The sequence below is a fragment of the Mustela erminea genome, chromosome 2, assembly GCF_009829155.1.
Source record: "Mustela erminea isolate mMusErm1 chromosome 2, mMusErm1.Pri, whole genome shotgun sequence".
Classification (NCBI taxonomy): Eukaryota; Metazoa; Chordata; class Mammalia; order Carnivora; family Mustelidae; genus Mustela; species Mustela erminea.
Genome location: NC_045615.1, coordinates 150,347,765 through 150,363,926, shown reverse-complemented (window position 1 = coordinate 150,363,926; position 16,162 = coordinate 150,347,765). Strand labels below are relative to the sequence as shown.

Sequence of the window (16,162 nt, the reverse complement as noted above, 5' to 3'; positions counted from 1 at the left end):
ATACATATGTGACATAGACTGATTTTTTGTAAGTATTCTGAGTTTCAAATTTTTATTGTAATTGAAGTTGATTTCAAAAGAAGTTGAAATATATAATGACATTTAAAAATAATGATGTACTAGGGGTGCTGGCTGGCTTAGTCAGTGGAGCACACAACTCTTGATCTTAGGGTTGTGAGTTTGAGCCCCAAACTGGGCATTGACCTACTTTAAAAAAATAAATTAAAAAAAGGGAGTATCTAAAAAACTTTTGAATACTACTCACCAAAACTCTGTATTTGAATATATATTATAGATGAAATAAAGTTCAACAGCAAGAAGACTAAAATTTGATGTCTTTTTTTTTTTTTTTTTTTTTTTGGTATGGTTTTCTTCCCCTAAAGCAACTAGCTGGACCAAAGGACCAAGTGTCTGGTTTCTTTTTTGTTTCTAATGAAATAATCCTATTTTTTTCCCCTTATGAGTAATCTTTCATTGATTTTACTGTTACCAGCATGTGCGTGAATCTTATATGCATAATACTCAATAAAAGCAAGGATTTATAATTTTTTCTTTAAGTGAAACAGTTTTTCAACAAATGATAGGCAAAGTCCTTTTCTCTTAATAATCCTTCTAATGAATTTTAACCATATTGTGGAATTATTTCCTTCATAGTTCAATTTTTTCAAATTATACTTATTTCATGAAAATTTAGCTTTATATTTAATATCTTACATTCAATGCTATGTTATACACTCTATTATTTTTTATAACTCAGCCTAAGAAAAAAATAACTTAAGAAATTATTTCTATATAGTCTTAGTAAATGTAGAGTAAGTTGTTCATTTACATTCCTAAAAAGCAGCAAAACCTTTATATATTATTTGGGGGAAGTTATTAACTTCTCTTAGTCAGTGTTTTCCTTTTTACAGTGAAAATATTAACTCCAAGAACTTTTTGCCAAGCAAAATTATTGAGCATACCAATAAAAGACATGAAAGGTTTTTTTTGTTGTTGTTGTTTTTTGTTTTTTTAATACTTTCTGGAAAAAAAAAGAAAGAAAGAAAAGAAAAAGAAGAAGAAAAAGATAATGAGCTCTTATAGCATGTATTGAGGTGGGGGTCCTGATCGATTTCCAGAGCTCATTTTGAACCTTCAGAGGCTACCACCATTTTATTGGATGGCTCTTGGCCAGACACAGGTGGCAGAGCTTTCCAGGGCTTCTGCATTTGCCAGCTGGCATTACTGCCCGCCGTTGCCCTGCTCTAATAGAGGTCATTGGGCCTCTCTGCTCCTGCATGGTGATGGGCCCATTGCCATCTCTTAATTAAAGGCAGAGGCAAAAGGAAGCTGCCCCTTGGCAGGGTGTTTGCCAGCTGGCTCCTTCTGCTGAGGCCCTCCCTTCCCTGCATGTGAACAGTGTTTGCTAAGCAGCTGGGGAATGTAGCTCATTTGCTCAGTGGGAGCATGAAGGCAGCAAAAGCCATTGCCCTAACCAGGATCCAGCAGCCTGGTGGTCGTGGGTGCTGAAGATGTATAGATAGGGTTTGTTATAAAAAGGAAATTATAACATGACTGTGACTGAAAAGAATGGAACAGAAGCAAATTTTGGAAGATGCTTAACTAACTCGAAATGTGTATTTATGGTTTTCCATCCCTTCGTTGTATGCTTTGGTGAGTCAGTCCCTCTGTTACTATAGATTTCAATCGACCCAGAAAGAGAATGCAAAATTAGAACTCAGAGAAGAAACCACTTAGACATACATGTTAATATAGAAACCAGAGTGTTATGTGATCTTATGCAATTGTTATTAGATCATGCAATATTTCAAGGAGCAGTATGCCAGTTTCCTTGTAATGCCCTCCACCCCCAATCTGGCAGAAGTGTCAGCTTCTAATAATTTTACAAGACATATTAATTGTAACTTCAATAGTTAGGAGCTTACAACAAAATTTTAGTTTTTTTTTCTTTTTATTAAATTTGCTTTAAATTTACCATCTTGCTACAGGACTCAAAGTCAAATTTACCTAGAACTGGTTCTGTTGTGGGGATTTGCTGGGTGCTCCCTGTATCATCTCTGTCTCCATGTCTATTGCTTACAATGCTCTTAGTAAAAAATTTTATCCCATTTTAAAGAAGGAAAAACTGAGGTTAAGTTGTATATCCACATTTGCACCCTTCCTTAGACAATAGCATGGCTTGATTTCTAACCCTGATATTCTGTCCTTTTTTTTTAAAACAAACAAACAAACCTCTTACTTTACATTATAAATGTTAATATTTTATGTAAAAATCCTAATTATATCAAATATACCAGAATCCTTAGTTTTGTCTAGATATTTAAACCAACTTCTCTTTAAACAAAATGCAGGTAATAACAAACACATATTTTATCATTTCTTGCTGAAATTACTACTTCAATTATCGCCAAAGTGAATAGTATAATCTTACTGAGAAAGTCTTGTATATTCGGTCTCAAGCTTGAGCAGCCACAGAACATCAGTAACTACAATAGTTTATAGAAGCTATGTACCTCCTTTAAAAGGAACTCATCAAGAAATTGTCTGCTTTTTTTTTTTTACTGCTTTATTCCTAGCGTATAGAAGGGGTCAATTAAAGTATATAGAAGAAAGTTAAATGTTTGAGAATGAAGAAAATGATTGAAATTTCTTGGTAAAATTTTATAGGATTTGATGACATACTTTAAATCCTTGCAAAACTCTAGTATTATTTCCTAAGCACTTTAAAGAATTGGCACTTTTAATATTAATCTGTGCATTAAAAAAATTTAAAATAATAGTTGTTTGCGTGGAGTGCATCAGAAAACCTATTTGCTTTAGAAATTAGAACATACCTATTTATATAGAAATTTGGATGGATTTAACCCTAAGATAATACCACATGTTTGACTTTATTGCATGAGGATGTAATGCAGTAAAACTGCTTTAAAAAATGTTTGATAGGTTGTATATTTTAGATTGCATTGGTGGTAGAATAGAACGTGATTAGCTATTGACTTTGATTTGTCAAAGTAGAAAAAATTTAAATAATAATTATGACAATTATACCATGTACTTTCTAGTTTAGTAAGTGTTTCACATGCATTACTTTTTTTTCTTCTTATAACATGTCTATGAGGATATCCAGGCACCAATTTCTATCCCAACTTGACATATAAGATAACTGAGGATAAAAGTAAAAATTGACTTGCTATATTTTAGCATGTTTTCTGCGTCCACACTAAAGTCACAGCATGATATGCTGCTGTTGATTGTAAACTTCAAAGTAGAAGGAGCATGGTTTGCATTTACTTTACATTTTAATAGTATTATAAAGATTAAATAATAATCATATTTCCTATTGGGATTCTTGAGAAGTAATTGTTATATTCTTGTTTTCAATTTTTTTCTCATTTCAGAAAAAAAGTCCTTTACATGTTATTCTCATTAGATCTTAAAAAACAAACAAACAAAACAAAACAAACAAACAAACAAAAAAACAAAAACCCTCTCTATATGCTTCTATTAGTAAAGTAAAATTTTCTGAAAGGATCTAGAAAATGAGGTTTACAGTCATCAATCAAGATACTATAAGTAAAGACCAATTCCTAAAAATGGAAAAAGATCTCTAACCATTACCTATCATTAATTCAACCTGTAATATCTATCAGAAATGTAGTAATTGTGGAAACACCTTAAGGAAAATATAAGGGTAGTTAAGAATTCACACAGAAAAATACAAGGGAAGAGAAAGTTCAGAAGAGGGACTGTATGTTTACAGTGTGTAGGTCTAAGATTCAATGTACTAACTCAGAGGTGGGGAGAAGTTATGTATGGTTAGTGTAGACTTTGGTAGCAGTCGAAGTAGGAAGTTTCCAAGCTATCTTTACAGTGATTTTTTTTTTTATTCCATCTCCATTCACTACTCACCCAGCTCAAATACATAAATGTGAAAAAATTGAAAGTTTATTAAAAATAAAAATATATATATTTCTTTAACTTTTTCTTTAGTAATCCTTGTTTAGACTTAATGAATTGAAATTAAAGTTCTCCAGCCAAGTCCTCATTCCTTCTTGTAAGCCCTAAATGTAATTAGAAATTAAAAATCTCCAAAGATATAAAGCACAAGTCTTAAACCTGGCAATATATGAGATCTTGCTACCTTTCCCTGTGAACAGGCAGCATGTTAGATGTGTTCCAATAAATATTTATGAGAAAAATAAACACACAAATACCAATACTAAAATAGAGTCTATAAAAGAATTCATCTTCTGCAAATCATTTGAAAAGTTTACAAATTTATTTGTGCCAAAGACAAACATGGTGGATGACCAGAGAACTTGTTACCTACCATCTCTGAGTTCTAGGAAACACTTTTAGCACACCTAGGATGTAGAGATTTTTTTTTTCTAGAAGAGTATATTTGTACTAATAACAAGTATTAGTTTCTGATTTTCTGATTTATGATTCTAAGTTTTATCATCGTCAGTAATTCATATATTGACTTTTTTATTGTATTACATGTGTAATCCAAGGACCAAGAAACCAGCTATACAATTATCAAATCTAAAGAGACAACTGTGACTGCAGAGGGCTTGAAACCAGCTTCAGTATATGTCTTTCAAATTCGAGCACGCACAGCAGCAGGCTACGGTGTCTTCAGTCGAAGATTTGAGTTTGAAACCATCCCAGTGTGTAAGTCATTTTAATTACTGTCAACTCATGTCTCTGTAATGGTTACCAGAAAAGAGTCAGTGGATCAATACGCTCCCTGGGCATTCTGTCAGTCTCCTGCTTCTCTCTCTCTCTCCCAGGCATGACCCCTTCGGGTAGGAAGCATCTGTCATGCTATATGGTGGGTTAGTGGGTTAACACATCAGACGCTGCTCCTCATCACATTTAGTCTACTGGGAGATGAAACATCAGGAGATCCTTAAGAAATGTTTAAACCTGCTTGTAAAGACTTTCTTTCCACAGCTGCCATACTTTCTTGAATTGTTGCCATTTACTTTTACTTGTTTCATTGAACAATGCTATCAGGCTTCATCTTTCTATGAAAATTCTACAGGGAGCGTGTAGAAGTATTAAGTTCGGCAAGAAAATGGCAGTCTCAGCAACCAGTCTGATCATTTTGAAAAATCAAAATCTCTGGCAGTATCTCTAAGTGAAGGGTCTGGAAATATTTCTGGAAAACATTTCTTGTACCATTTTTTAAATAACATAGCATAAAACGTTTTTATCTTTATCATCAAAGAAAATATTTAGCTTACTTGTCCTAAAACACACATTAAAAGCAAGATTAGAAGAAAACAGTAGCTTGCTTTCACTTATAGATGAAAAACTGACATTCTTAATTCTTGGTTATGAAGAAAATGACATACAAGAGTCGTGTGAAATGGCAAATGTGTGTGCGTATGTCTCTTCATTTGGTGCATGGCAGTTAAGAATACTGGCTTTAATGTGTCACCACTACTAAGAAAATTCTTTTTTTTTTTTTTTTAAGATTCTATTTATCTATTTGACAGACAGAGATCACAAATAGGCAGAGAGGCAGGGAAGGAAGGGAAGCAGGCTCCCTGCTGAGCAGAGAGCCCAATGTGGGGCTCGATGTGGGGCTCGATCCCAGGACCCTGAGAGCATGACCTGAGCTTAAGGCAGAGGCCTTAATCCACTGGGCCACCCAGGCGCCCCAAGAAAATTCTTTCTTATCATTCAGGAATGTTAGGACAGAAAATTATCTGAAGATCATTACCTTGAATGTACACTTTAAAAAGACTTTCCTAATTGGTTACTCAATTCATAATAATGATGCATGATGTTATTGATTTGCTTAATTTTTAAAATTCATGAATTTTAATTTATACTGTATGTGGGTCATAAAATTTCTATAAAGGGTTTTTCTTTTTCATCTGTATTATCTTGTATGTCATGCATATTGTCCTAGAACCGAATGCAAACGGTAAGCATAGGAATATAAAATCTTTATTTTAGAAAGGCTATTTACCATGAGAATTTGGATGGAAAAATCTGACTGGTCTTTCTCTCTCAAGTTTTAGTTTATATTTTATAACTGCCTAATATCTGCTTTATTTTAACTCTGTATGCATATAAATAACATATTTAAATTTGGCCCCATATATCATCCCCTTTCCCAACAACAATAATAAAAATGCACCAGCAAATAAACCTAGCATGAATGAAACCATCCAGCCAACCTAGTTAACTCTTTTTTTTTTTTTTCCTGGTTTCTTTTAATGTAAATTGTCTTGAAGCTTTGAGACTATCACTGAATTTTTCTTAACTCCCATTTACCAAGATTTACCAAACACCTTTGTGTTTCTTTTATGATTTTTCCCTTCTTTTCATCACTTCTTTTCATCCAGTTCTTACCTACTTGATTCAAATCTGTATAACCCAATTGCTAGAATAATGCTATTTTATTTTTCAAATGAAATTTTTACGTAGATAAGTGGAGTTTTATATGTAAGTGTAAGTAACAGTGCACAGTGAACTCTTGTACAATTTGCTCAGTTCCTCTAATGGCAACATTTTGCAAAACTATAGCATAATATCACATTCAGGATCCTGACATTGATATAACTCACCAGTCTTACTCAGATTTCCTTCGACTCCTTGTTGAGTGGTGTATAGACATATGAGTGTATTAGGTTGGATACAACTTGGTCAGATGTATAGATTTGTATATGTACCATAATAGTCAAGAAGCTGAATAGTGCCAACATCACAAAGATCTCTCAGGTTGCCCTTTTATAACTATACCAACTGCCTTAGGGAATAGTTCCTGTGTCATAACTAATCACCGACAACAAATCTCTAAACATCCATTTCAAACAATATGATATTTCAGAAATGTTCTATACATGGAATCATACAGTCTGTGACAGTTTAGAATTGACTTAATTCCCTGGAGATTCATCTAAAATGTTATGTGTATTGAGATTTTTTTTTTTAATCAAGTGGCAGAATAACTTTTTTTAAAAATTAACATATAACGTATTATTTGTTTCAGGGGTACAGGTGTGTGAATCATCAGTCTTACACAGTTCACATGCCCATAGCCCATGCCCTCCCCAGTGTCCATCACCAGCCGCCACCTCCCTCCCATCTGCCTTCCCACCAACAGCCCTCAGTTTGTTTCCTGAGATTAAGAGTCTCATGCTTTGTCTCCCTCTCTGATTTCATCCTGTTTCATTTTTCCCCTCCCTTTCCCTATCCTCTCTCTTGTAACTCAAATTCCTCATATTAGTGAGATCATATGATAATTGTCTTTCTCTGATTGACTTATTTCACTTAGCGTAATACTCCCTAGTTTCATCTATGTTGTTACAAAAGGCAAAATTTCAATTTTTTTAAAAAATATTTTTTATTTATTTGACAGAGAGAGACCCAGTGAGAGAGGGAACACAAGCAGGGGGAGAGGGAGAGGGAGAAGCAGGCTCCCTGCTGAGCAGAGAGCCCGATGTGGGGCTCGATCCCAGGACCCTGAGATCATGACCTGAGCTGAAGGCAGATACTTAACAACTGAGTCACCCAGGCCATCAAGATTTCAGTTTTTTGATGGCTGCCTAATATTCCTCTGTGTGTGTGTGTGTGTGTGTGTGTGTGTGTGTGTGCATGTATCACATCTTCTTTATCCATTCTTCTGCTGATGGATATCTAGGCTTTTTCTATAGTTTGGCTATTATGGACATTACTGCTATAAACATTCGGTGCATGTGCCCCTTTGGATCACTACATTTGTATCTTTAGGGCAAACACCCAATAGTGCAATTGCTGGGCCATAGGGTAGCTCTATTTTCAACTTTTTGAGGAACCTCCATACTGTTTACCAGAGTGGCTGCACCAGCTTGCATTCCCACCAACAGTGTAGGAGGGTTCCCCTTTCTCCGCATCCTCGCCAAAACCTGTCGTTTTCTGGCTTGTTAATTTTAGCCGTTCTTACTTGTGTGAGGTGGCATCTCACTGTGGTTTTGATTTGTATTTTCCTTGATCAGATTATTTTAATCAAGAAAATTAATAGATAGTTACAGCTGTGGTAGAAAGATCCTAAATTCTTAGCCTGGCATTCATAAACCCTTTAATCTGTCTTCAACAAATCTTCACAGCTTCATGATTCACTATTTAAACATAGAGCTAAAATGTAGAGAATATCTATGTAATATTGGTTTGTAACCAGGAGTATAAGAAGCAAAATAAGTTAATCAATATGATTTCTCAGTGTATGCTACCTTAAAGTTTCCAGGGATAATGTAAGTATATAATGATTGAAAAAAAGGAACATTGTTTACTAAAGAATATTAATGTTTATAACAAATATCCTTTTAGTAGTGGTGTGTTGTGTTGCCCCAAATTTGCTTTTAAACATTTCTGAAATTCTCCTCAGTAATTCTTCAAAAACTATATGACATATTAAAAAAAAAAAAAGAAAATTTGAGTGATTAGAGGTTCGTATCTTTATTTTTTAAATTTTTTTTTGAGGTTTGTATCTTTAACGGTTAAAAAAACTTAATGACATATTAAAATAATAATCAGATATTCTAATTTATAATTATATTTTTTGTGTTTTTAATTTAATTTTTATTTTTATATATTTTTTATTTTTATAATTTTTATAATTTTTTCCCTGAAGAAGTATGAAAGTTTTGACAGTACCTTTTCAATTCTATATATTTTCAAGTTAGCTGATATATTGGGGATATTATTGATGCTGTCAGGGCAAACAAAGGAATAAATAGTACAAAATCTTAATGAATTATATTTAATAGAAATAGCTCACAAAAATTAGTACATTTTAAATAGTAAAATAATTGAAGCCCATCAAGGAAATTAGAAAATGCTGAAATTTTTTTTAAAAATGAAAATGTTATTTAAATTCTTTCTCATAGGCCCTTGATTTAATTGGCCTTTGATTTTATTGGTATAATAACCAATAGATCTGATTTAAGTGAACAGTAGATAAAAACATGTAAATATTAATGTTTGTGATTTAGCATTACTAAAACATATTTTCATAAAATGTATTAATTTAAGCATTTGAAAATTGTTGGTATGCCATTAAAACTTACTTTATTGCAAGATGTTAACCCATACTATGCATGTTTTAACATATTGTTAAATTAGAGTAGGTCTTGTCAATTACTGAAAATGAAGCATTTGGGGCACCTGGGTGGCTCAGTGGGTTAAGGCCTCTGCCTTGGGCTTGGGTCCTGATCCTGGGGTCCTGGGATCAAGCCTCACGTTGGGCTCTCTGCTTGCTAGGGAGACTGCTTCTCCTCTATCTCTCTCTGCCTGCCTCTCTGCCTACTTGTGATCTCTGTCTGTAAAATAAATAAATAAATAAAATTTTTAAGAAATGAAGCATTTGACAGTATGAGGCATTCATATTTTTTTCTCAAAATTAATATTTGGTTAGTCTGAAATTGTCCCATTTTTAAACCTACCTCTGATCAATCATGTCCCCTCCCTCCAAAACTACAGAGTGCCAAAATGCCACATTGAGATCGGAAAGATTTGTTAGAATTTTGTTAGAAGAGCTTGGAATGCTAGATGGAAAATTTGGGACTTTTTTTTTTCATAGATAGTAAATGCTTTTTGGTCAGGGAAATATGATCAAAGTGATATTTTTGGACATTTATGTGAATACTCAAATAGAAGGCAAAGGGGACACTTAAAACACCAACGAACCATATGCAAGCAGATTTGAATCAAATAGGTGACTATCAGATGAAAAAATATAATTCATGGGGAAAAACAGAAGAACAGAGAATGTGTTTATTAATTGATAGGCAAGTAGGAGTTAAGAAAAATTCAGTGATAGTTAAAAGAAACCAGAAGAAAAGAGATCAAATTAGCCTTATGTCAAATTAGTCAAATTAGATTTATGGTATGTTTAGTTATTGATGTGTTTTTGTTAATACCCTTGAGGTTGGATGTGGTATAAAGGCTGATTTTAAATATATTGTTTTTATATGAAAATACAATCCAAATGAAAAGATAGCCGTCTTTTTTTTTTTTTTTTTAAAGAGTCAAACTTTGAAGAGAAATAAGAGCTGGGAATATAAATTTGGAACTCATCAGCTTATAGTTAACTGATGCCATATGCAAAGAAGTATCCATGAGAGGTAGGGAGAGAAGAAAGAAGGAAAGGAGAGAGACAGAGTGAAGAGCTGGAGGAGGGGGCAGGGAGTGTGGAGGAAGAGCCAGCATTCATCAGAAATTGTTCAGGCATAAGACACGGGGAGAGAATGTGAAGCCAGCAGAACTGACAAAGTAGGACTTCAGAGTGGGGAAAAAGAGAAAACAACTCATTTGATGTCATAGAAACTAAGTGGAGCAGAGTCTCAAGGTCAAAGTTTATGTTCAACAAGGTCAAATGCCCTATAATGCATGGTAAGGGAAATGGAAAAGTACTTATTGCATGCAGCCAGAACATCACACATAGAACTCAAAGACAGAAGAAGAGAAGTTTCAGAGAGAATTTACATTGGTCATCAGAAATTGAGGCTGGTTCTAGATAATTTAATCAAGATGCTGACAAATAGGAAATAATAAGAGTAATAAACAAAGCAGGATCAGATAATAATATGCAGAAATATTATCTACTATTTGTTTAAGGCTGACAATAATTAAAGCACTATGCTAAATATTATCTCTAAACAGAATTATAATGATCCAGGAAAATTATCCCTATTCGGAGATTAATGAAATGAGACTTGCTAAGGATAAGTACTTTGCTTTGGCCTACTAAATGTTGAACCTGGTTTCAAATTTAAGTTGAACCAACATCATTCCGTTTAGGTGTAAGGATCTGTGTCCCCTAAGGAGAATTATGTGTTTAGGCTTGTAGATAGCAGAGAAGTAGCCTGTAAGGGAATGAAAAACTTTCCTGGAAGGAGATTGTTGAAGGTGCCAGGTCTCAGAAGAGAGAGAGAATTCTAATCTTGGACTTAGGTAAAGCAAAGGAAAACTGCACACCCATACAGTTTTACTTAAACATGGCATTCCGACTTCATCACTCTTTATTATCTATAAAGTTTAACATTTCTGAAACACGAGAAGTGGTAATGAGTTAGTTTTTTGAGAAAATGAGAAGGACTCATTACGGGGATGATGTTGTCAGGAAATTAGTAAGAGAGAATCAGAATAATTGGAACGGCAGTTAGAGCCCAATAAAAATAAAATGTCATGTATATAGACCAAATCCGCATGATTTTCTCTAGGAACATTCCCCGTACTAAAAAGAAAATTAAAGAACTGAGAAAAAGCAATGTTATAAATAATCTGAGTTTAGGGATTATAAAAACAAATCTTGGGTCTAGGCTCTTTGCGATAGTAGAGTAGCTTTACCTTACCCCAATTCTATTGCTCACTGGCTGAATTCCACAGACTTCAACATCAGATAATAGGAGAGAAAAATCAAAATAAAGAACCACTGAACCATTCTATTATCCAAGAAAAGGGAGGGTAAGAACATAGATTTAGATTATCAATAACAGTCTTTCTCATACATGAGCAAGCTATTGTTGATATTGGGTTTGAAGACTGGTCTGAAAGGGTTAAAAGTGTAATTTAAGTGAAAGAAGTGTCAGAGAATCAGTCAATTTTGTTTTGAAAGAATCAAGGGAGAGGTGACAATAATCGAAAGGGAAGTGTTGGATGTCCAAAACTATCGATGGGGTCAAGATCTGGAGAGGTTATAAAAAATAAAACATGGAAAGTATGGTTGTTATTACTTTTGATGACTTAAAATTTGTTATGAAAGTGAGCTAACGCCACTCTGATTTTATCAAAATGATTATGTTGTTAAGCAATAGTATAATATATATCTTACTGAAAAGTTTTTGAGAACATTAGTAAAATTTATTTTGCTCTATCGGTTTCTTGGTTTAATAATGCATAATAAATATCCCTGTGCTTATTGAGGTACAACTCTCTACTCATGTCTATATTCCTCTTATTATGGTAATCGTACTGTTAAAATGTAGGATAGTGCATTGGAAGCCGTGTATTTAAAAAGAGATGAGGTAAATGAATCTACTGTTACGGCAGACTTCTCAAAGTTCTAAATGCATTCCTTGATCTCTTTTGAAAAGTAGTCCTACACATCAGGTATACTCACTGACTAGATTTTGCTTGAAACAGTTTTTAAACTTATATTGGGAATAGTAATATTATCTTAATATTCTCTGAAGTCATAGCCAGAACATTTTGGCATTCAACCTGTGTCTATGGGGAAATTAAAAAAAAAAAAAAAAAAGAAAGCAACAACCCTGTCTGAGGTATCAAGATTTTTTTTCTGGAGAGCAGCCACATGTAAACTCTAAAATGTCTGAACTCATATACTTAGCAGCTCTTATTCAGATGAAAGTGTTTGATGTCAAGGACTACGTTTCATTTTATCTTGCAAACCCAAGATCCCTCGATAAATACCATGTGAACAATTACATTCATTTTTTATGATGACAAGGAAATAATCAGTGACTTAGCGATTCTTTCAAATTTCCACTTGGAGAGTAAATATTTTCTCCCGAAGATGTCTTTTCAATTATACACCATTGAGCAGAGCTATGAGGGGGAAATCTTGGCCCAGTGTGGGGGAATTGCTTAAACCACGCACCGATTAGCGACTATTAAGCAGCTCTTATTCGAATGCATATGATCTCTTTAACCACGGGCTCCATTTCCTGTGTTTCCTGTCAGCAGTTGCAGCATCCAGCGATCAAAGCCAGATTCCTATAATTGCTGTGTCCGTGACAGTGGGAGTCATTTTGTTGGCAGTGGTTATCGGCTTCCTCCTCAGTGGAAGGTAAGAGAGGAAGCTGTGATTTTGAACTTTTGCACCTGACCTCTTCTTCACCTTGACCTGACCATTTGGCTGTTAAGCACATCCTAAAACCAGTCAGGCAAGCAATGTATCAGTGGATAACCTCAACGTATCATGTCTTTATAAGCTTGACCTTGTCCCTGTGAAGGGCTAACTTTTAAGCACAGAATCTCTCTTTTTCAGGTATGCTCTCTTCGCAAGGGTTAATTATTAAGTTAATTATTAACTTATTACGTATTCTGCTTTTAACCGTATTTTTTCTGACATAGTTTTTTAAATGTGATTTTTTTTTTCTCAGATTTCTTTCTCGAAATTATTTATGGTTATCTCCCTCGATTTTAGTGTTTGGGAAGGCCTGTGCCTAGACCCAGTAAACTCAGAGGAGTAAGACTAATAATTCTACTTAGCCAGCATTCTATCCTCACAGGGTGATGGATGACAGCGGACGCTCTGGCAAACCAACATTCTGAGAAATAACCAACCCTTTCTCATGACTGCTTTTCTTTTCAGCTTCTGAAGATTTCAATCTGAATACATCAATCGTAGCATGTACTGATTTAAAGCGAATTGTACTGAATGTCGTACCAATAGACATATTAACATGTGTATTACATATCTACATTTTTCATTTTGAACAAAAATAAAAGAGGTAGAGAGAGACCCAACAGCAAGGCACATAGAAAGGATTTCCTGATATTGTGCTGAGCATAGAAAGGATTTCCTGATATTGTGCTGAGCATGATCAACCTTCTGAGAAATATTTTAAAATAACAATAAGTAAATAGATCAAAACATGCGTATGCTCTATTCCTACAACAAATGTATTTCCATTTTTTAATCCAGGCCGTTGTCAGAAGGGCCATTCAGTAATGAAAGTTGTCCATCTGAAACTGTTTTGGTGTAAGACTATTACAGAAAACTTGATGAAAGTCTTCATGGAAATATTTAAACTTGCATAAATATATGAAATTGTAGTGTAAGGTCCAAAAAAAAAGCCAGAAAATCAATATTCATATTGATTTTGTTCCTGTTCTACTTACTTACTTTTGACTCTTCAGCACATATTCAACTCATAAATATACAGAATTGGGCACTTTTCAATATACTGCATATTGTATTCTGAAAAGATTTATGGCTATATCCTTAAATTACAGTAATTTATTTTCATAAAACATTGTTGAAAATATTCCTTTGAACAACCTTTCTTTTTGTATCTGAAAATTCCTTTTCTTCTAGTTCCTGCTTATTTAAGAATGTTCAAAATTTCTGAAGAGTGTATCTAGGAATCCACCACTTACTTTTTTTTTTTTTTAAGATTTTATTTATTTATTTGACAGAGAGAGAGATGACAAGTAGGCAGAGAGGCAGGCAGAGAGAGAGAGAGAGAGAGAGAAGCAGGCTCCCCGCTGAGCAGAGAGCCTGATGTGGGGCTTGATCCCAGGACCCTAGGATCATGACCTGAGCCGAAGGCAGAGGTTTAACCCACTGAGCCACCCAGGTGCCCCTAGAAATCTACCACTTTCTTTTAATGTTAGACCAGCAGTGATGCATTTTTAGAATTTTTAAGTAAGAAGCAGTTTGTGATCTTGTGAGGACAACTGGCCCTATTTGACTAGAAGTCTGGTTACCTGGTGCTCTACAGCTCTCTTCTCTCTGAAGTCACCTGGGAAGAATACTCTGATTATGTCCCTGTGTCCTGGAAGATAAAAATTTTGTCCTAAAAATTTTGCTCAGATTTTGATTAAATAAAATAATTAGGTTGAGTGTATGGTAACTATCAAGAAAACTGCCACATGATATGAGTCTTTTCTACCTCAAAAGGATTGATAACTATGATACAGTTTCAGAGATGGTTTGTAGTACCATTTCTTTACTTCTGACTGAGGTATGAGTTGGCTTCTTCCTTTCCAATAAATGCAGAAGTGTTAGTTATAGTTAGGGGATGGAGATCATAAGAAGATACTGTATTTCTTAGGTCCACACTTGAAGGAAGTGAATAAAACTGGAGGAAATATCTGAGATCTAAGATCTAATAAATTTACGTATTTAAGGGTTTCTTAAGGAGCAAATAAAATATAGAATGTATTTTATTATATACTTAGCCACACTATATTTATTTAACCTACATAATGTTAATGTGAATTTACTGATGACATTCAGCTCTAGATTCTTACTTGTATGTGAATCAGCCCTTGTTCTCAAAAATTTTTCTTCCCCAGTATATACACAAAATTAACTTAAAAACAATTCACTTTGTTGCATCTGTAGCATTAGACAAAGTGTCTGAGAGAAGGTTCAATTAACCTATTACTTGGTAACTGAAGGGTACTAATGCTTTAGCACGTGTGTGTGCACACATGTGCACCACATGAATTCTATAGGCACCTGGATTTGTTGTATAAGAATAATTAAATTTTAGTATAATTTCTCAGTTATACTAGAATCACATCTACACTCAAAGGTCAAAGGTAGACCCAAAGCTTAAGTTTCAGCATAACTAAATCTGAGATTTGCTAAGATAAATTTTTTGATGTATTGTCTTGTAGTATATTACTTTTTTAAAATAGCAATACCTTACTAATTTGTACATTATTTATATTAAATTTTTTCTCAATTTAATTTCATAACACAGCTTACTACACAAAGACTAGGGATTTTCAATTTAAGGAGAAACAAATTTTAACCCCCAAAATCTGAGACTTATATTTTTTTACCAGCATATTTTTTGCATGAAATTTTCATTACTTCATTTTGTTGAATGCACATTCTTGAATGTCAGGGAGTGTTTGTCTTATTAAAAAAAAAAGGTCTCTGGCCATCTTATTTTATTTTTTATGGATAAGTTATTTTATGTAGTTTTATATAAATATACTTACTCAAAAGATAAATGAAATCATTCTTGAAGGTCTTTTCCTATCTGGTTCAAATAATGAGCTTTGCAAATTTGTCTGGACTAAGGAAAGTGTGCCTATCTCGTAGTACTTACAGTTCCAGAATTAAGTCAGAAGATTTATCAAATAAGGTAAAAATTAAATGAAGAAATGTAGCCAAAACCTAACAGTATTTAGGAAATTATTTATGAATACTGATAAGTTATTGAAAAAAAGTCTGCTCTAGGATTGATCTGAAGACAGGGAATTATATTTGTTTCTCCCTCCTTTCTTTGCCAAAATATGACTGATAAACGCACACACATAAATATAATAAAATTTAGACTATCCTCTCATGCTAAACTATTTTGTTACTTTTTAATTTCTTGAGTTTATAAAAATCAGATATTTGCTCCGAGGTAAAATATATTTTAATTACAAATAATTTGACTCAGCGGTGATACAGATA

At 33.7% G+C, this 16,162-nt stretch overlaps 1 protein-coding gene across 7 annotated transcripts in view; it reads left to right on the top strand.

The window, feature by feature from the left end:
- Nucleotides 1-16,162, top strand: part of EPHA5 (EPH receptor A5) — a 348,209-nt gene that overhangs the window by 252,824 nt on the left and 79,223 nt on the right. For 4 of the 7 annotated variants that reach the window (XM_032334444.1, XM_032334442.1, XM_032334446.1 and 1 more), the window contains 2 exons: nt 4,515-4,674; nt 12,700-12,805. In XM_032334444.1, the coding sequence (XP_032190335.1) occupies nt 4,515-4,674; nt 12,700-12,805 (266 nt within the window). The remainder of the gene's footprint in view (nt 1-4,514; nt 4,675-12,699; nt 12,806-16,162) is intronic. The other 3 variants (XM_032334443.1, XM_032334445.1, XM_032334447.1) reach the window with 1 other exon arrangement.